The sequence below is a fragment of the Cydia pomonella genome, chromosome 11 (genome assembly GCF_033807575.1).
Source record: "Cydia pomonella isolate Wapato2018A chromosome 11, ilCydPomo1, whole genome shotgun sequence".
Classification (NCBI taxonomy): domain Eukaryota; kingdom Metazoa; phylum Arthropoda; class Insecta; order Lepidoptera; family Tortricidae; genus Cydia; species Cydia pomonella.
In genome coordinates, this window is record NC_084713.1 from 8,386,202 (window position 1) to 8,407,926 (window position 21,725).

General features: G+C 36.4%; 2 protein-coding genes across 3 annotated transcripts in view; one reads left to right on the plus strand and one right to left on the minus strand.

The window, feature by feature from the left end:
* LOC133522764 (lysine-specific histone demethylase 1A) overlaps nt 1-21,725 on the minus strand; it is a 441,475-nt gene that overhangs the window by 202,619 nt on the left and 217,131 nt on the right. The gene's annotated exons all lie outside the window — the stretch shown is intronic.
* LOC133522748 (toll-like receptor Tollo) lies at nt 10,509-15,770 on the plus strand. Its single transcript, XM_061858182.1, has one exon. It carries the CDS (start codon nt 11,374-11,376, stop codon nt 15,211-15,213), a length of 3,840 nt encoding a protein of 1,279 aa, XP_061714166.1. The 5' UTR covers nt 10,509-11,373; the 3' UTR covers nt 15,214-15,770.

Genomic DNA, 21,725 nt, shown 5'->3' on the forward strand with positions numbered 1-21,725 from the left:
TCATTGATGTCCAGCAAAAATAGCGCTCGGGATAGCACAGAGCCTTGTGGAACGCCAGCGTTAATGTCCATGCTCCATGTCCACCAAATCCCTTGCGGGGGCCAATCTTCTTAGCTTAGCTTGCTAGACCCTTTCCACGCTAATTAAATATTTTCACGTGCTAGAAAAGTTTGTTCAGTACAATAAAATGGGTGGTTCTATAAAAAAATGGCACAATCGTAACCGGATCGGAGCAGTAGCAAAGGCGCAGAGCACAATACGTGAAATGCTTTTGTGGATCACCCCAAATCGGGGTGCAACGATATGGCCAATGAATAAAATAAAATGGCTTTCAATAGAACATCACGGTTCAGGCCCAATTGGTTTATTCTTCATGGTACCGGGACGGTGTATGTTTGAGTTATTCGATTGATTTGATCGTTTCATGGTCAATTTACAAATCTTGCCGCGTAGCCAACATGCCAATAGCTTACGCTCCGTAGCGAACGAAATGCAACTCTCACTGTTGCGCTAATATGGAAGGGTGATAGAAACGCACCAAGCGGTTTGTTGTCGTAGTGCAAGCGATTGTTACCTTGACTAGGCCGCCTGGTAGTTGTCGTGTATGAGTACGTATTTCCATAAATAGTTGTAGTTGTATGTTGTTTTAATTTATATCCAGCTGGCGGAGAAGTGGAGAAGTTTTTCAAGTGTGCGTAAGAATGTCTATTTTGAAGCACGCTCTGTAGGCCAAACGGCGCACTGGATTTTAATTTTTAACGTGGAGCTTGTAAAAAAAAGTCTATTCGAAAAGAGTAACTTTAAATAATAAAAGAAATTTGAGATATAAGTATATTGGAATATAACTGCGATAACTACAATACTCAATAGGGAATATTGTACGTGTTTCTCTGGCTTAAGAATTTTTTAATATAATGCATGTAAGTATATACGTTGTAAATTGTAAGCGTTTTATTTTAATAAAAAGTGTATTACCTAAACAAAGTTTTACTATCGCCCTTTTTATGCTTAGATACCTAGTGCATAGCAACAAAATCCCTTATCCATATGATATAAAATAAATCTTTTCACGAGATTAACTTGTGTTTAGCTATTTTTCTATAATATACCTACTTTTTTTCTGATACCTACCCATTTCATGAGTGCACTATCTTGAACTGTCCGCCATATTGGATTGAGAATGACATAACATGCATGCATATTACATTGTCATCCAACTAAACTTGTATATGTATATGCAAAATTTTATCTGAATAGATTGAGGACAATACATTAAAATTCAGTTGCAAGATTTGACCCGAACACGCAAACAAACTTTGCAAGTAAAAAATAGCTCGTAACAAAGTAGTTCTCAAAATTCGGCGTTTAGAAATGTTTACTAATGGTTTCGCTAATTCGGTAGGCAATTGGTATTTCCGTCAAAGTCGAATTTCTAAAAAAATATCTTAATTTTTTTTAGATAGATAGCATATGTATTTTTTTGTTCAATGTGAAACGGTGTTTATGATTTTTTTTGTGTAACTTTCATAATTTTTGTGTCACTTTTTTGTGAATATTCAATTGTGTTACGTACATATTTTTTGCAATTCAGCCATCTATGATAAAAAAACATGAATACATATCGAAACAAGGAAACACTTTGTTACTGAAAACGACTTCGCGCTGCTTGCATACACGGCGAGTAATACTAATTTAAAAGGTGGCGTAAAGCCGCCCAGAAATTAAAAGCGAACAAAAGATAATCACCGTGCGAAACTTGCGATGGACGATATGGCCATTCGCGCCGGTTTTAACGTTTTACCTCAATAACTGAAAATATACTTCTGTTTAAAAACGTTCCTCGACTACACTATACTAGCTATTTTATGCTAAAATTATACTGCTGTGGTGTGCAGAATAACGATACACAATTAAAAATTTAAAAATGTGACGTTTTCGTGATTTTTTTCTATCGAGCCAACTTTAACCCAGTAAGGTTTTGGTTGAAATTTGCCCTTGCAAATAAATAAAAATTAAATGTTTCATGGCGTATGTAAAAACGTGTAACAAATGAATATAAAAACCACAATAAATACAAAGATGCTAACTTTCACACTAAAAGTAATCATTATTATAAAGGTTCCAAAGAGAACCAAACTTTAAAAAAATCTTGATTGACACGAGATCCAAGAGCACAGTGAATTATGAATCGCGTTCAATTATTTTTTTAGGCAGATATTTTAATAGGCCTTTATGGGGTTAATATTAATCCGCAACAAAGCAGAACATATTTAATAGAGATATTGTGCGCAAGGGGTTGTTCATTTTTTTTTTGTAAAAAGCCAGTTACCAGCTTATCTTTCTAGTATAATAATAAACTGTATTTTTAAGACGTAGGTTATTTAATTTAATATTTGACGACCAGTTTGGCCCAGTGGGTAGTGACCCTGCCTGCGAAGCCGATGGTCCCGGGTTCAAATCCTGGTAAGGGCATTTATTCGTGTGATGAGCATGGATATTTGTTCCTGAGTCATGGGTGTTTTCTATGTATTTAAGTATTTTTAAATATTTATATATTATATATATCATTGTCCAAGTACCCTCAACACAAGCCTTCTTGAGCTTACTGTGGGACTTGGTCAATTTGTGTAATAATGTCCTATAATATTTATTTATTTATTTATTTAAGAAATAATATAATACCAGATTTTGTATGAAATATGAAACTAATATCTAAGCGTCTTTCAAATTAGTCAAATGCTACCGCCATAATCCAACGCACATAGACCTCCGTGTAAATTATTTTAGAGGGTTACTGCCTTAAATTATCGGCATCGCGCAGTAATAAAACTCCAACATGTGAAATTTTATCAAAAAAGAAGGAACACATTGCCATATTTCAATGGGCAGAAACGGCCGCCAGTGTACCGGTGCAAAATATTATATTAAGCTGAAAAATTACGAGCTTTACATTATTGTGTTCTTTATAGAGTCCGGTATTTATTGCGCGGAGGACAGAGTCGGTAGGCACTTAGACTCTGACTCATTGTTATGTGCTTTAACATTATTTTCTGGTTAACAAAGAATATAAATCATGCTAAGTCTAATATATGTAGCTTTAATATTTAACCGAAAAAGGAATACGTATTGTACAGTATCCAAATCTAACTCAATTAAAAACCAAAAAATGTTGAACAAGTTACTAGTGTGAGCAAAGCTTAAGACTACCCTAAAAATAAAAAGAGAATAATAGCATTACAGAAAGTCTTACATACAATTAATTTTTACCGTCTCGTTTTAATAAAATGCAAAAAAATAAAACTGCACATTAACTTAGTTCCCCACAATCCGGTTTAATTTTCTCATGAGAGCACGATACCGACAGCAAACAGCACCTTTATAATTACTAGAATGTCCTGTAGTAAAAATAAAATGGCAATTGAAGCTATGTCGACAAATAACTGTTTCGTCTCACGCTATACATCACAGGCAAAGAATTTAATCACAAGAGTCTTGAGTGTGGTATGCCGATGATATCTAGGGACGCTCATTGGCGAGCCACGAGCCGTACAAATTGGAAAGGTGGAGTGTGCGAAAGCAACAAAAGGTTACAATTGAAATTTTCAAGATGCCTGTTACATTTTTGTTGCCGGGAGCACGTACAGCGCTGCGGGAGACACCACATAAGCCTTGTCGTTTATACGAGTACGGTGCAAAAATATTCTTATACAATTTGGATGACAATAGCCAAAAAATCCACATCTACGTGACGCATATCAGCACAAAAAACCTAAACTAATTTCTTAACGGTCACTATGACAGTTAATAATTGTTGCTAACATATCGCTTAGTTTATTAAAACCAGACGGTATCGAAGTTCGCTTAAACTTCCATTATAAAAGTAACAAATATAGTCAATTGATAACACTCACTCACTTCGTAACATTGTAACAAATACCTACTTAAAACAAAGTCTAGTTTTATGAATCGAGTATCTGTCGCGGTCTAATTGTTTTACATATAGAGACATATCTCTTGTTGTTAAGCTATTACAGAATGGTAGATCTTTTCGACGCGTAGTCTGATCCGCTACTTTTAATGACACATTTACAAGAACCAAGGACATATGGTAGAAACTAGCCACTCCCTCTAGCGAACGAGTCTAATAGGCCGCGTCTTCGTAATTACTATTTATTATCAAGAAATTCTTTTCTCACACAAACCCGGAAACCTTAAGATTAAAAAAATCGGACTAGCCTATCAGTATATTCGTTAAACAATAGAAGTCATATCGGTATTGTAATAAGTATTGTATATGAATTTGTGAATGAGTCACTCAATCACTCATCAATCATTAGTCAGCGCCTACGGCCGGCGCTCGGGGTAGACAATGCAGACAACTTGTTAACGAAATAAGGCGCACTGATTTGTAACAATGTATAACAACGGCTCTCACTAATGCCGTTTGTAAAGCTAGTTACTAACTTGTAATGCTTATTAAATAATTTTTTGCTATATATATAAGTCCTATCTTAAAATGAACCTGTATGCTACAGTGAAACTCTGAAACGTAGTAATAAAAAGCTAAAAATGAATTATTGATAAAAATAGGTGGTATACCACAACGTATATCTTACTTGATCATTGTAAATCTCGTTCTAATTTTCTGAGTACCTAATTACTTGCAATATTGAAAGGCTTATCGGACATCATTCATTCGTTTATTTTACTTTAAAAAGACTAAGTATGCGCTTGTTCACTTTCCTGTCTAGATCACTTTTGGATTTCTGATAGAGATTAAGGAACTTCCTCCCGCGCACGCTCCGGTTGTGGAATGAGCTACCTGCCGAGGTTTTCCCGAGGGTCTACAGTATGAGGTTCTTCAAAAAAGGAGTGTACAGATTTTTAAAGGGTCGGCAACGCGCATGTAACACCTCTGGAGTTGCAGGCGTCCATAGGCTACGGTGACTGCTTACCATCAGGCGGGCCGTATGCTTGCTTGCCACCGTCGTGGTATAAAAAAAAAAAAAGCATTATAAAGCACCCTTTTTTAATTTTTATTCAAATGAAAATGCTTGAACGGTAGAAGATTTGTTTTAATTTTAGTGTTATTCGTCAATTATAATATCTAGTTTTGTTTAGCCACTATGTCAGTGATTCCAATTCATAAAAAAAAAGAACTCAAAAATAGTTCCAAACCAACCCAAACGCAATTAGCTGCTGGGTCCGTTTTAGAGCCAAGCGGTGTCACAGACGAAAAGGGGCGCAGAAGCGCAGATGTCACCGTCACAGGCGATTGTTTGCAAATAACAAAGTGAGCGCGAGGCATGCACCTTTGAAACTACAATGGCAAATGTAACTATGACATCAATAGACACATGCAACATTATTCCACCAAAGCTTCGTCTGTAGAAACGAAACTGGGTCCGCGACAATTTCGAGCTCATAGAATAATAATGTTACAAACGACAATCATGACAAGGTTTATACGATGTTGTTCTGTTTAAAGTTTTGGGGTTTCTAATTGTGCCACGACAATGCGTAATCTAACTGGTCGCTTTCGGTAGCACGTAGCGTCCCTAGTGTGGAACAGAGAATGCATGGAGCTACTCATGTATTTTTTAAATAATATTTTATTATTACCCACCAGACGGTCTTTAGGCTCACAATAGTTTATTTTTAGGATTCCGTAGTCAACTGAAATTTGGCATGGATATATGAATCAGTTACGCCGCTCCGACAAAGTAAAAAAAAACCACTAGAATTCTTTTAATCTATTTTTGATTTTTTTTAGGGCGGCAATGTATTTCATACATCATGGTCACTTGTGACAGTTAATTGTGACGTCGCGTCATTAAGAGGGAAGAATAGCTTTGCGACCCTAGCGAAATAACGGTTCTTTTCCTGATGAAATTCCATTTCGGGAGAAAACGTTTTCCACTAACTAAATCTTAACAAATCATTTTGATTTTGATCGCTTCATCATAATATATTCTAGATCTATTCTATAGGTTTCGCTTTAAAAAAAAAACACAAAATTGTTTTGCATATTAACTTACTCATGTTCTGTTATGTGTCTTCAATAGTCTTCATGGCACTAAAACATCATGGTCTACGGGGTTCTTTCTAATTAAAAATAAACTATAGTTCAAGTACCGAAACACATGCTTAATAGGATTCACAAAATAATGTTCTAAGAAAATAGCGTTGCAAGTACACATCTGCCAGCAGATGTGTCAGCACTGCTGGACATCTCGTAGCAAAGACGTCGTTATGCAAAAGTAGAGTATCTCTTTGTTACGTTTATTACAAAAGCTAGTAAACACGGGACCTCATAAATCACAGTTCATCTACTCCTTGCCGTTTATAGGCAGCACCCTGGCCCACCAGGTGCCCTGTGTCGCACATCCATGTCCATACTACAGTAATAAAGAGGCTTAGGGCGTTGAAAAAACAGTATATTATCGCTTGACTTATGTGGTTTGAATATCGTGGTTCTAGACGAATAAACCCGCATTGGCTCTCGCGCGCCAAATTGCCCGTGTCGCGATCCAAAGCACTACTAAGGGCTCTGTTCGCGTGTAAAATCTCTTCAATTTACATGGTACACTTTAACCCAGCGAGGGGTTCACACACCACCGGTAACATAACACTAATATTTAAAATGCGTATTACGTTTTATTTACGCAAACAGGATTAGGTAAGTTTTACTTCCACATTGATGCACATTGCACCTATTGTTATTATACAATTAAGATTTAAGTTTAATGCAAATTATAAATAAAAATAAGGACACTATCTTACCTCACGGTGAATTTTAATTGTGATAAGGAGTACTTACCTGAAAAAAAAAGGATAAATTTAGTTAGCAAATAAATATTTAATTTATGCATTTAAGAAAAATTACATTCATATATTATACTAATTGTCCTAATTCTACGTCATTTCCGTTTTAATAGATACAGGGCTGGCCCCGCCCGCTAGACAGGACGTTAATTAGAAAATTATGTGGGAAATTATTAATAGGTCCGCCGTGTAGCCGATTAGATAACAAACTAGTCCATTAGCCGGGCAGGACACGGCCAGAGGAAGCCGGAACCGAAGGGTTATCGCTTTTGGCGCCGTTGTTGTAAGGTCGATATTGAATGCGTTGAGAATAATTGAAAAGGACTTGGTGGCGGAGTAGGTGAGATAAGGCAGTAGCAAACAATACGGCGTGCGATCGTCCGGGGGCGGGTTTGACGCGTGGTTGAGGAATGATCAGCGGCGTGGAAATGACGACTTAATGGATTATATGTGTCCGCCGACACCAAGATAAGTGTCGCGCCGGTATCGGGCCCGTCCGAGGAGATTAGGCACCGAAATTACAAAAATTAATAACATAATGGAAATCGAGAGAATGATTTTACACCTCGATGAACATGAGCGATAAATTAAAATGGATGTTGAATAAGTTATCTCCAGTATTTGACAACTCACTTTAAATTGCACCGAATACTTCCAAAATTTATTTTCCGGGATAGGTTACGTAACTTTCAGAAATGATACCTAGTAAGAAATTGTCTTCTTACAAGTACAACGAATTCCATTCATAAAGTGGGTACCTATGCACTTTTGCAGCTGTGTGTATAAAGGTAATATAAGTATGTAATGATAAATTTATCCAATTTTGTGTTCTACATTCTTGTAAATAGTAATAGCTAAAGCTTCAGTTTAATCGTCATTATCCATCCCCAAAAAAAAGTTTTTTTTTTTGTATTATTTGTGGCTATATCGTAAGATACTGACCCACATCAACCACATGTACCCACGCGAACAACACACAAGACAGTTGCATGATGCCATGAAACACCGTAAATTGAATTCTGCATTGTTAATACGGACAACGGCGGGTGTGCTGCGCAAGCCCTCGAATGAACATTAAATAGCGTCACAATAACCTCAGATTTGCCGGCAATCTATTCTATTATTCACGCAGGGCGAGAAACGCCTCACCACTTACGACAAAAAGTGCAAGATCTCGAGCCCTTTGTTCGGGACTTTCTGGGTACGCCTGGACAAACGAGCCGTGGGACCCGTAGTGAAATATTGATGCGGTGTCATAGTGGGACGGACGCGATTCCCATTACAAAGCCATTTGCGCTGTTTACATAAAGGAGGAGGGCCGCAAATGCCGTAGTATCGAGTGCGGTGCGATTGCAAATTTTCCGCTTCTCGCGTGTCAAAGGAGATTATTTATTGCAATTGAGATATAGAAGGCGCCTCGGGATCAGCCAGCAACACCTCGCATAAATAGCGCCGCGCGACGGACGCGCCAACCGTCCCTATCATCCCGACACCAAATAAAATTATGAGCAAGGCTATTTATTACACTAGATTAAATAGGGTATTCATCTTTAACGAGCCCATAGAAACTTCGTGGCTCGCGTAATGTTTCTCTAATAGCATTACTGGGCTTAGAACAGGGTTTGTTGTCATAAAACTTAAATTAGAGATGATGTTCACCAGTAGAATATTATTTATGTTCAATTTTAACTAATTCCTTCAAATTTTTATACTATGTTATGGTCAAAAAGTAAAAGAAAAAACAATAATTAATGTAATTCAATACATATAAACATGTTTGTTATCATTCCCGTGGACAAAACAAATACCTACCTAATGCCACAGAAGGTCAAACAAACACATCTGAATCATAATAAGGATATACAATTCTGCAAATACCCATAAGAGTTGGTTGTGTATAACCAATTTGTTGGTTATTATAGCCGGTTCGCATAATATTACTTTATAAAAAAATGAAACTAAATGGTGTACCATAAACAGCTACGGTATGAATACTCATTCCGAACGTTTTCATAAATGAGCTCACTCATTATAACCATGTAGATAACGGCTTTTGGATTTTTGGAACAAATGAAAAGAACTGCAATCTACGATTTAGTAAGTCTACAATTTGTTAAATCAAACGGCATTCAGAAAATTGGTGGTTGTGCAAAATGCATAATGTGAGGATGTTTAATTTGATGAGTGGTTTGGCCGAATGGTGGGAAATTATATTAAAATCGTTTAACAAAATAGAGGGCTATTAACTTAAAAAAAACTGGAAACCGAAAAACGCCAGCCCAGATATTCGACGACCTTTCATCATGCATTCTCAGTCAGTAATATGGGTACGTCTTATAATATACGTATACCTTTTGGTATAATTTCAATTTACAAACGTTCTAAAGGTATAATAATGTTTGATATAATGAAGTACGAGTAAATACCTATTTCAAATCGTCTAACGGTAAAATAATAAACACATTAACTAATCTAATGTCATATCACTATTATTTATTACATATAAAAAATACAGATGTATAGAATTACATCTTAAATACTTATCTGAATGATCTCGTCAGAAAAAAACAAGGGTTAGAAATGCAACCCATCACAAAACATCTGCTAACAGAAAAATATGTTACGTTAGGTTAGAACAGCGACCATCAAAAATTAGGTAAGTTAGAACTGACCTCCTACATATACAAATTGTTATACCTTGAACAGATTTTATTTGGTCTTCGCCATGTTGCGGATTTTCAATGGTAATAATTTAATTCACTGGCAAGGAGCCTCTTTGACAACTTCTTTGACTCGTTATTGCCATATGTACTTACCTAAGCATATTGTAGCGACACTATTTCTTCTCAGGCTTTACCAGAAAATTAAGTTTTATACATATGGCACTCTACGTAAGTCAACAGGAAAACCCTAGTATTTTTTGTATTATGTTATTTCTTAAGTATATTATATAATATGAACATTATGTTTATTAATATATGTATATTATACAATTATGCATTTGTTTATAATATATTTCGCACGTTATCACTACATATTATAAAAAGAGTACCCACCGCGTGTCTGTTTCCTGTATGTTCGCAATAAACTCAAAAACTACTGAATGGATTTTCATGTGGTTTCCACTAATCAACAGAGTGATTCTTGAGTACTAACTAAAGCTACAATAACACAATTCACTTGCACATACATATTTACCTAGAGATACAGAAACAAAATTAAATAACGTATGTACGTTATTTTACTTTATTTGTGTATCTCCATGTAGGTTTGTATTTGTATACAAACTGACTCATTTATGAAATAAAGCTAAATTAAAACTTAAAACGAATACAAAATAAAACTAAAATACGTCTTAGTGAATTTGGCTATGTATTTATGTATAAGTATCGGTATCGGTAATTCATCGGTATTAGTAGTATGGTAACTGTACATAGTTACCATTTACTTGCAATAGCTATTACTATACATGTACAAATACAAATTACATACATAATAATCAAACTTGCATAAATTCTTCGAACATAAAATCCCTGTTTATGGCTTTCGTGCTATGAAAGTCACCTCAGATAATATAATTAGTTTTAACAACGGTAAAATATAAAAAAGGCTTCCTTGCATATTAATGATTGATAAGTATAATGCCAATATTATATCATCATACGTATGTATATTCAAGTAGCTCCTATTTTCATTGGACTGTTCTATTAGCTTACATACCTATTTATTTGCAATTTGAATACGCTGTAGGTAAGTACTTTTTATAATTTTTATTGACTTTTAATAATTTTCTTGATGTAATCAGTGTTGTGTAGTCTATGTTTCTGCGATTATCAACAGCAAATCTCGTTTTTCAGTATTCTAAGTTTCCATTCACTACACATATTGTCCAAAGAATGAATCAGTAAAGCTGAAAAAAAAATCGACCAGCGAGTGTTAACAAGCAGGGAATATACCAATATGCTGGCGCATTACCTGGCCAGCTGCCTCGAGCCCCCACCTAGAACTGCGCGCCTCACCCCGCGGTCTACCATACAGCCGTCTCGTTCGCACTTCACAACGAAAGCTCGTCCATGCGCTACAAAAAGCGGTTTTGCTGTGTAGTGTTGTAAGTTATCTATCCATGTGTGCGTAAAGTGTATTTTTCTGACAGGCTACGTCGTAAAACTAAACAAGCCGTGCGAGTACTAAAGCTACAGGCGGTTAAGACTTTCTTAATTGTGACTAACATTTACCTGTTGGAACGCGTGAACCGGCGCGGCCTTGTGCGCGAGCGCAGCACAGGTTTGACTCACAGTCAGTTCCACCCCAGACCTCTGCGCGGGTGTGCGCGTCCCATGCACTCAGCTTTGTAGTGCCGCGCGCACGATCCTGTCCAATTAGTGTTCTCGCGAGAAACGAGTTAAGTGGCCGGTTTAACTAGTGATGTACTTAAGTTAAGCGAAATGAACTAATGTGCGTTGCAGATGCGAGATGTTTGTGCGGCCTTAGTGCAAAATTATAACACAAAACTATGTAATAAGTGAAGTTTAGTGAAAGCGAAACATAATGTGTTGTACGTGGTTCACGAGCGCCTTGTTGGTGTTAAGCGCCGTTTTAACGACGTGGAGTGCGTCTCTGTCGGCTACCACGGGAGCGCGGTACCAAGCTCCCGATGAGTGCCGGTGGACAACCGATGATGACGGCTCAGGAGTAGCGCTACAATGCAGATTGCGGACCATAAATAGCGAATTAGAAAACACCAACTTCAGCGCCATTCAACCGCACCTCACTGTTAGATTGCGCTTAGAATGCAGTGATGCACTTTTCTTTCAAAGTTCACTGTCTCCCGGAAGTTTCCGACAGTTGGTTGAATTGCGGGAACTGACTATCGAGTATTGCAAAATTGGAAATCTTTCCGACGGCGCGTTTACGGGTCTTCGAGAATTAAGGAATCTAACAATTAGAACGCATAACACAGACTGGTCATCAATGTCACTTGAAATAACGCCTACCGCCTTTTCTCGAGATGTACAAAACTTAGAACGTTTAGATCTCAGCGAAAATAATATGTTAGTTTTCCCCGAAGGCGCACTCTGTACATTAAGGAACCTTGAATATTTGAACATGACTGGAAATCGAATGAGGGACATAAGTCATTTTCAGTTCTCTTCAGCACATCGTCACCCAACAGAGAAATGCGGCGATAATATATTAGTATTAGATCTTTCGAGGAATGTTATCGATACTTTACCTCCGAATCTTCTATCTGGATTAAAAAGACTACAAAAATTATATCTTCAGGGAAATGCATTAAATTCTGTGGCAGACAGAGCGTTGGAAGGTCTTATTTCACTCACAACTATAAGATTTTCAGATAACCAACTTACAAGTTTGCCTCCTGAACTTTTCAGTGATACGAAAGAACTCAAAGAAATATACTTAAACAACAATACTATAACGGTTCTCGCCCCAGGACTTTTCAGTGACTTATTGCAACTTTTAGTGTTAGATTTATCACATAACGAGTTGACATCAGATTGGATAAATACTTCAACCTTCACTGGGCTAAAACGACTAGTATTTTTGGATTTTTCTCACAACAGAGTATCGAAAATGGAAGTGGCCCTATTTAGAGATCTGCACAACCTGCAAATTTTGAAATTACAAGACAATTTCATAGAACACATACCAGAAAATGTTTTTAGCCCATTGAACAACTTACATACATTGATTTTATCAAACAATAGACTTACTGCAATTGAAAGTTACGCGTTTTCTGGTTTGCACGGGTTATCTGTTCTATCTATCGATAGCAACCGCATTTCAAAAATACATCCACACTCTCTTCGTAACTGTTCTGCATTACAAGACCTACACATTAATGGAAATAGACTAGACGAGGTACCCATAGCCCTAAAAGAAATTCCTCAGTTGAAAACGCTTGACCTGGGAGAAAATTTGATTGTGAGCATTGAAAACGCCTCGTTCATGACCATGCAACAAATGTACGGATTGAGATTGACTGAAAATAATATCGGGAATATTAGCAAGGGTGTGTTCGATAAAATGACATCACTCAAAATATTAAACTTATCAAGAAATAAAATTCATAAAATCGAAGCTGGCGCATTTGATGGCAATATTAACCTACAAGCTATTCGATTGGATGGTAATTACCTGACTGACATTGGAGGGCTTTTTGCCAAATTACCGAACTTAGTGTGGTTGAACATATCTGATAACCGGTTGGAATGGTTCGACTATGCCATGATTCCAACAGGATTGCAGTGGCTTGATATTCATGCTAACAGGATTGCTGAACTTGGAAATTACTTCGAAATTGAATCCCAGTTATCACTGAGTACATTCGACGCCAGTTCTAACAGATTAACAGAAATAACTGGCAGCGCTATTCCAAACTCTGTGGAAATGTTATATCTCAATGACAATTTGATTTCGAAAGTACAATCGTACACATTTTTCAAAAAACCAAATCTAACAAGAGTGGATTTATATGGGAACAAAATAACAAATTTAGATCCAAATTCACTGAGAATATCGGCAGTACCGCAAGATAAATCGGTTCCCGAGTTCTTCATAGGCGGAAACCCATTAGAATGTGATTGCACAATGGAGTGGTTGCAAAAAATAAATACTGGAAACAGAGCGCGAACTCAACCGAAGTTAATGGATTTGGACAGCATATATTGTAAATTATTGTACAATCGTGGAAATGCGTATGTTGCGTTAGTGGAAGCTGCATCCCATCAATTCTTGTGCAAATATGACTTCCATTGTTTTGCACTTTGTCACTGTTGTGATTTCGATGCTTGTGATTGCGAAATGACTTGCCCAAATAATTGCACCTGCTATCATGATCAGTCGTGGTCAGCCAACGTTGTGGAGTGTTCGAATGCAGGATACGTAAATACTCTACCTGAGAGAATACCAATGGAGGCCACACAACTGTATCTAGACGGTAACGACATTAAAATGCTTCCCAGTCACGCATTTATTGGCAGAAAACGGCTTAAAATACTGTTTTTAAACTCGTCAAACATAGAATCTATTCAAAATAGAACGTTCAACGGATTAAAAGAACTTGAAATTTTACATTTGGACCACAACAATCTTAAATCTATCGAAGGTCAAGAATTGGATGGATTAGATAATTTACGGGAGTTGTACATAAATAACAACCAGATTCGCCATATTGGAAAAGAAATGTTTAACCATATGTCCCGTTTGAAAATACTACATCTACACAACAACAGGTTGACAATGTTATCAGTGTGGCAAATTAATTCTATTGTAACGGAGATAACACTTTCTTATAATCCGTGGTCATGCGACTGTGAGTATACTGAAATGTTCCGAGAATGGATGAAACGGGTGAATTCAGTTACGGATATATCAAACGTTAAGTGCATATATTCTCAAGGGAATAATACTGAAATGGCTGTGTACAGTGAAAACTCATTCAGTGAACCTGAATCAGGATTTGTTATTGCAAACGAAAACGGAACAATTTGCACTGGTTTACCAAGTATTAACAACAGTATCAATGGAAATCTAACCGCAACCAAAATAATTATAACTAATGAAGATGTGCAAGATTATATTCCGCTCCTTGTGGCGACGTTGGGTGCTTTCCTATTGGTGTCATTTGTAAGCATGATTGTATTTATATTCAGACAAGAAATGAGAGTTTGGTTCCATTCAAGATTCGGAGTGCGTCTTTTCTACAGAGCCAGTGATATTGACCGTGACGATCGGGAGAAAATGTTCGATGCGTTTGTTAGTTATAGTTCGAAGGACGAAGCTTGGGTCGCAGAAGAGCTCGCGCCCGTGCTTGAGCGCGGTGACCCGTCCTATAAACTTTGCCTACATTACCGTGACTTTCCTGTGGGCGGCTACGTTGCCGACAACATAATACAAGCCGTCGAGTCTTCGCGTCGTACAATCATGGTGCTCAGTGAAAACTTTATAAAATCAGAGTGGTGTCGTTTCGAGTTTAAATCGGCTCATCATCAAGTTTTAAGAGACAGACGGAGAAGACTAATAGTAGTGTTGTTAGGTGAAGTGCCTCAAAAAGATCTGGACCCTGATATAAGACTATATTTGAAAACGAACACTTACCTTCATTGGGGTGATAGGTTGTTTTGGGAGAAGTTAAAATTCGCGTTGCCGGATGTGCCTAATAACCAGCGGTGCCGTGGGGGGCCCAGTCCGGGAGCTGGTGGGGGTGTGGCGATGCACAGACACCACCACGCCAGGAACCACCTGGGTGCGCTGCCGCCGCCGCCAGTGCATGGCGCGCACCCGGTGCTGCCGCCGCACCCAGCCCACAACCCTCACCAAGCCCCGCCGCGTGCCTCTCCCCGCACCATATCCGTCCATGTGTAGTGAAAAATGAGACTGAACTATGTGCTAGTGACTCAAAACTACAAAATTTATAGTGCAAGTGACTGTTTTACGCAAATATTGTGATGGCTAGTCGGTTAGTGTAAATATGTACGATTGAAATCAGTGTAAATAATAGATTTTAAGTATGGACGGTTAGATTTGCTGTACTAATGATCGTAGTACTGTCTCTTAAAATGTATTTTACCATTTTAGAAATGCCATTATTTTTGACAACAGTAAAGCCATTAGACTGTAGAATGTAAAAACATTTTTTAATAATTTTGTACATATTAGCGGTATGTAAATTTGTAAGGCCTATTTTCGGGCTGTGTTTGTTAGGCAAATCTTGCCGAATACTATAAAAGTGACTTACATGGCAACTCTGCCACAATCTGTGATAACATTAGATATAGTACGTGGTAAGGTAGTATTTCACGAATACATATTATGTAATTTAGTCATATCCAAAAGAAAATATTTATTGTAAAAATGAAAATTCAACTGTATCAGGCAGTAATAAAAGACAAATAAATGAAAAATTACAATTTAATAACTTTTTTAATTATCTTTGACTTACACTTCAACCTGAACCTATAAAGATTACAGAAAAGAACAAGATAGTTTTATGGAAACATTTAGTGTTAATTTAATGAAGACAAGCGCAATAAAATGATCCAATCGGAAACCTTTTCATAGTTATTTTCTTCAGTTATTACTATTTCAAATTGCCTTATCATAATATAACAGTATAAAATATATTTTACGTACATCAAATTACAGTTACAGAAATATATAGGGTAGGGTTTAAAAATACTCCATTTAACTGAGATTATATTTGAGTGTAATTTGATTCAGTGCCTAAAAATTTTGTTTGTTTAATCTGTAAAACCCAAGCAATGTGTACCAATTTGAAAATGGTTGTTGGTATGTATTATAAGTGGTTTATTTCAGATCTAATTTAATTAATGAAATTGATGTCAGTTCTGCTAATAAAAAGATGAATAATTAACATTAAACGGATATCATGATTATAAATACAAATTTATATTGGGAACTCTGCGCCAGTGTCCAGATCCACTCAAAAATAAGATAGTGTTTATAGGCATCAGTTATAAATTATATTTATGCGCCATCCATTTTTTGCTAATTATTCAAGAATACAGTATGACAGAAGTAAAGGAATAGACAAATTTGCAATTTAAACTCAGAACATATTCTCAGGCGAGATCAGCGGAGAGCTTCGGTCATCGACCGAGGCCCTTCAATCTGTGGTAACGAGCGCACTCCCCACAGCCCTAAGTAGGTGTGAAACAAATGGAGCCGCGAACAAAAAGGGTATCCAGCCTCATTCCTGCCTATCGAGATTGCTTTTACAGATATAGACCGATACTCGACCGGTCCGTTGAGATATTGATGAAAAAAAGTTCACAAAGATCTCACCTTTTCACTATCATGGCTATATATAAAGCGGGATCGTGACTCTGATGTCCTTTTAGGTTGCAGTTAGATTTTGTAGCCTTATTGTTCGGAGAAAGTCGAATTGGTTCGGAAAATCTTCTCAGCTTTGCAAGTGGAACGAATAAGTTTTCTTTACTAAGTTTTATTTGACTTGTATAGCGATTGATGTTTTCAATATAGTAAATGTACTGTGTTAAATTTATGTATTATATAACTGATTAATAGTAGTTAATTGTAAAAAAACCTTTTTTATAAAATGCCTCAACTTAAATATCTAGTATAAAACTTAAAAAATCGAATGCCCAGCTAAGATGATAATCGTTTGCGCTACGACAACGAAACGCTATGTCTCTCTATGATTCTTCCATATTAGTGCGATAGAGACAGATAACGTTCCGTTGTCGTAGCGCATATTGCCATCTTAGCTAGCCCCCCAGAGAAGATTTTATAATTTAAAAAACTATATCTACCGGCCCTAATCGCGAATTTTATTTTTTATTTTTTTTCATGTTAAGTAACTCTAAAGCACGTCTAAGTATTTCCAGTTCCATCTCCGGAGCTAACGCATACTAGCCACAAGCACTTGGCTGCGGTCGCCAACTCAAACCAGTTCCTACTTGCAATGTTCAAATTATGCATTGGAAAGCTCATTCTGTTTAGCTACTTTGCTAAAATAAAGAATATTATTAAAATGTTTCACATGTTATATATTGAGGTCTTCATATGTTATAATGAGCAATGGCCCACATTTGTATCCAAACGAAGCTATAGCTAAAATTACTAGAGTCAGAGCAAGGTAAGTTGGCAGCGATTTTGATAGCCAAGACAGCGCAACTCCTAAACGTCAAGCATGTATGAAATTATGGCGTTGACTTAACACCTGCTCAGGCTGGGCTATCAAAATCGTTGCTAACTTAGCTTGGACTGACTCTCGCTAATTCATAAAATATTTATCTAACAAGACGTGTCCGTCATTCTCATAAGAAATTAAGCACCTACTTACTACTTAGATAACTATTATGAACAGATATTTATTATTGAATATATTTTTAATAATTATGATATATAAAAGCATATAAGAATTAAATTTATAATAACCCTAAACTGTATGCACTGGTAACAAAGCCACGTCTTGAATATACATTTAACGTTTCGTTATTTGATAATAAGCGTATAAGATGCACTTATTTAACTCGTTTTAAGGCCAGACATTTCGTTAAATATGTTACTACTTTTAGAAAAGTCGTTCAGTGAAATAAATGAATGCGAAATGTACTGCTAATCAGATTAATACTTGAATGAATTCGAATTGAATATTTATCACCGAACCAAATACAGGACAAGCAATAAAGAATGCTAAAAACTTATCACGAACGAACGCAGCTCGCGAGTACATTGTGGAATAAATCCAATAAGTACTTGTTGAATACCTCGTCAGTTATAAATTTTGAGTCAAGACAAAACTTCTTAAAAATAACGAAAGTCAATCCGTTACTTATTATAATAAATGTAGTTGATTTCTGGGTTTTTGATAAAAGAGGATTTTTTTAAATAGGTTTTTGTTCGATCGTCTGAAGAAGTGCCAGCTCTGGCACGCGACTTATTTTAGGGAATCATTTTGTTTATTTTATAGTGGCTCATTTACTAGCAGCCAGATTTGGATTAAATTTACATGAAGTTTTTAAGCCTTTTTCATCCGTTCAAAAAAAGGTAAATTTGTCCCCAAATAATAATCTGAAAGATTTGGGTCAGGGCTCAATTAAGATTCCCAGCTAAAAATCGAAGGAAAAAATATGACGCTTATAATGTGAATTTTTGTTTTACGAGACTATACATGTTGAAAAAGAAAAAAAAGTCATATTTACAGGCTTATTACATGTTAGATAAGGACTATAAAACTACTCACAAATAGTCGGTCTAACAGTTTTACACTATGAATTTGGCACCTTTTCTTCGAAAATAAGGAAAAATACTACCTTCTTATAAAATATCTTCCCCACTACTATACAGGCAAGGTAATTAAATATTGCTTAGTCAGCATAATAGTCCAAGCATTTCTCAATATTTTGGTGTATAATTTGATAATTCATTTATTAGTTTTCTTTTACTTTGGATACTTTCCCGCCACTAAACATACCATTTTCGGGACGGGATGCCAACAGGACTATAATGACAAACACAGAAGTCCATGTTAAATTAACTCAATTTATTTTAATTAATTATAGTGAAGTTAAATCGTATAACATTTCAGTAATCAAACTATTTGAGTTTAAATTTGTCTCAAAACGTATGAACAGACGAGGTAAAATACTTTGCCTGTGCATTCAAATTTTATCTGTTTTAATATTATTAGTTACTAACGGCTTTTTTATTCTTCTTCCTCGCGTTGTCCCGGCATTTGCCACGGCTCATGGGAGCCTGGGGTCCGCTTGACAACTAATCCCAAGATTTGGCGTAGGCACTAGTTTTTACGAAAGCGACTGCCATCAGACCTTCCAACCCAGAGGATAAACTAGGCCTTGTTGGGATTAGTCCGGTTTCCTCACGATGTTTTCCTTCACCGAAAAGCGACTGGTAAATATCAAATGATATTTCGTACATAAGTTCCGAAAAACTCATTGGTACGAGCCGGGGTTTGAACCCGCGACCTCCGGATTGCAAGTCGCACGCTCTTACCGCTAGGCCACCAGCGCTTCCCTTACTAACGGCTTTTTTATTGTTGTATTCAAATGAGAATGATTTCTGTGACATTAATATATTTAAAAACATATTCCAGCTTAAAGATAAAATCAAATAAAAATATGGTATATTGTAAAGCAATGCCAAATGACTCCGCTTAATAAAATTCGACATTAACTAATGGTAATAGGTTCGTTTGCGTTTTTCTTTCAAATCATCTGTCCAAACAAAGAAATCACGCATTTTAGTAGGTACCTACATCTCAGTTCCCGTGCCCCATAAATTAAACTAGAGAATAACACGAAGGTGAAAAAATAAACGCGACGTCGGCTTGTGTAGAACATTAATCAGAGGCGCGGGAAGGCGTAGAGAATTTATTTAACGATTGTTACAGCACCGATGAAACGTTAAAAATGCTGTCGGAGGTATATTGAAACATTCGACGCATTGTTCAACCCGATCCGACCGATAGCGCACCGTGGTTCCGACCCGCACCGAGCATCAGTACAGTGTTCGTGCTCGTATCATACTGATCCTATCATCCGACTATAAACTGATGTACATGGTCTGTTCGAGAAAATTTGACATTCGAATCAGCCTGGAAAATATTTCGCATTAGTATTTATTTTACAATAACATCTTAGGTCATTTTGGATTAGGGGAAGCTTCATTACGGCAATACCTACTTCATTCTACATTTTCCATAGAAGTTCCACATATAATTGTGACATATTCAAGCTTTAGGATATTCTTATTCGCAAGTAAATCGGATCAATTCTTCATAACCAACCCTTGCCCTTATGGTTTTCCATTTATCCAGCATATATTATCACTTGATGGTCTCATCGGAAGATCAGCGCTGGAAGCCACCAGCAGCATGCTGAGATGATTCTTTGTTTTTGTTATATTATGTAATATAATGTATCTTGTTTGTGTTTACGAATAAAAATTATTCTATTCTATTCTATTATCCAGAATCCAGATACAGCGAAGTGAGGTCTTCGGGTCAACCAAGGGTGCACTTTTCTTGTTTCCGTTGTGTCACTTCAGTATCTAAGTAACTGAGCATTTTATATGCATAAAGTCTGATGAAAAGTGAACCGCATTAAGTATTAACCAGTTTTTTCGATCCGGACTCATGAACACTGACTTTAACATTATGATACAAGACAATGAATTTAGCTTGGTATGTGTAGATACTAATAGCCCACCAAACGAAGACCAAAACAGCCCAATGGCAGAAATAATTCGTGTATAAGCGAATTTTGGTATAATTGGAGGGAAAAGTGCCATACACAACATACTGTAATGAGGTGGCGTTAACAGGTAGGGGGGGATTAATGGTCCCTTTTTTTAGTTTTTCGTATATAACTCGTAAACGGTGGCCCATAGCAAAAAATGTTCTGTCACACAAATAATCTAAATAAAATTGCCTACAAGAAAGATTCACTCAGAAAGACTCCATGTGCTGATAGTTGTTTTTGTATGGGAGGCATTTTATTGTCAAAAAGTCAAATTCACCATCGAAGTTAAAAAAACCTCAGAACTATTTCAATCTGAAGAAAACATTTTGCTATTGTGAAAAGAGAACGTAATAATAATAAGGCATATTTTGGATAATCTCATTAAAAATAAAAATATACTTTTAACAGGAAAACTTGGTGAAGACTGACAGAGGACGCTGTACAAAAAATATTGGTGCCATGGAATATATATTGCTAAAATTTATAGACAACCGAGCAACCTAACGTGATATGTTTGTTTTTTTATTAAGTAGTTTAATATCCCCAAATTATTAAAAAAAAAGTGCTGCTTGAAAATTCAGACTAAAGATTTTCCATATTATGCATGAGCACGTTTTATCGTGGACAGTCTTCATAATTACGAGTATTCGAATATCTACTACATCTAAAATTAGTTGTCATATTTTAGATGAAATATTCCTATTAGAAAGTGAATGTATCGCAAAATTTAAAAAGTAGTATGTTTATTATACAAATCTTCTTCTTAGTCGTATACTCTTGTCAGAGTAGTCGTGGTCATTGCGGTCGTTGTACGGCTTTTTTCGCTGTTTCCCGCCATGCTTCTCTATTTATTTATTATTATACAAATACCAGTACTTAATGAGTAATACAGTTCAAACTCATTTTATGAATATTGTTTATTTACCGTGTATTTACGAAAACTGAAAACGTAGAAATGTGCCTACGTGTGTACATTTCTACGTTTTTAGTTTACGTAAATACATAAACACAAGTCATTTAACTTGCTGTGGAGGCCAATTAGACCGCACATTTTGACATCCAACTAAAATCTAAATGATGTCGTTTAGTTACTATTCGCGCGTGCATTTCGCTCGTACTTCTCCGTACATG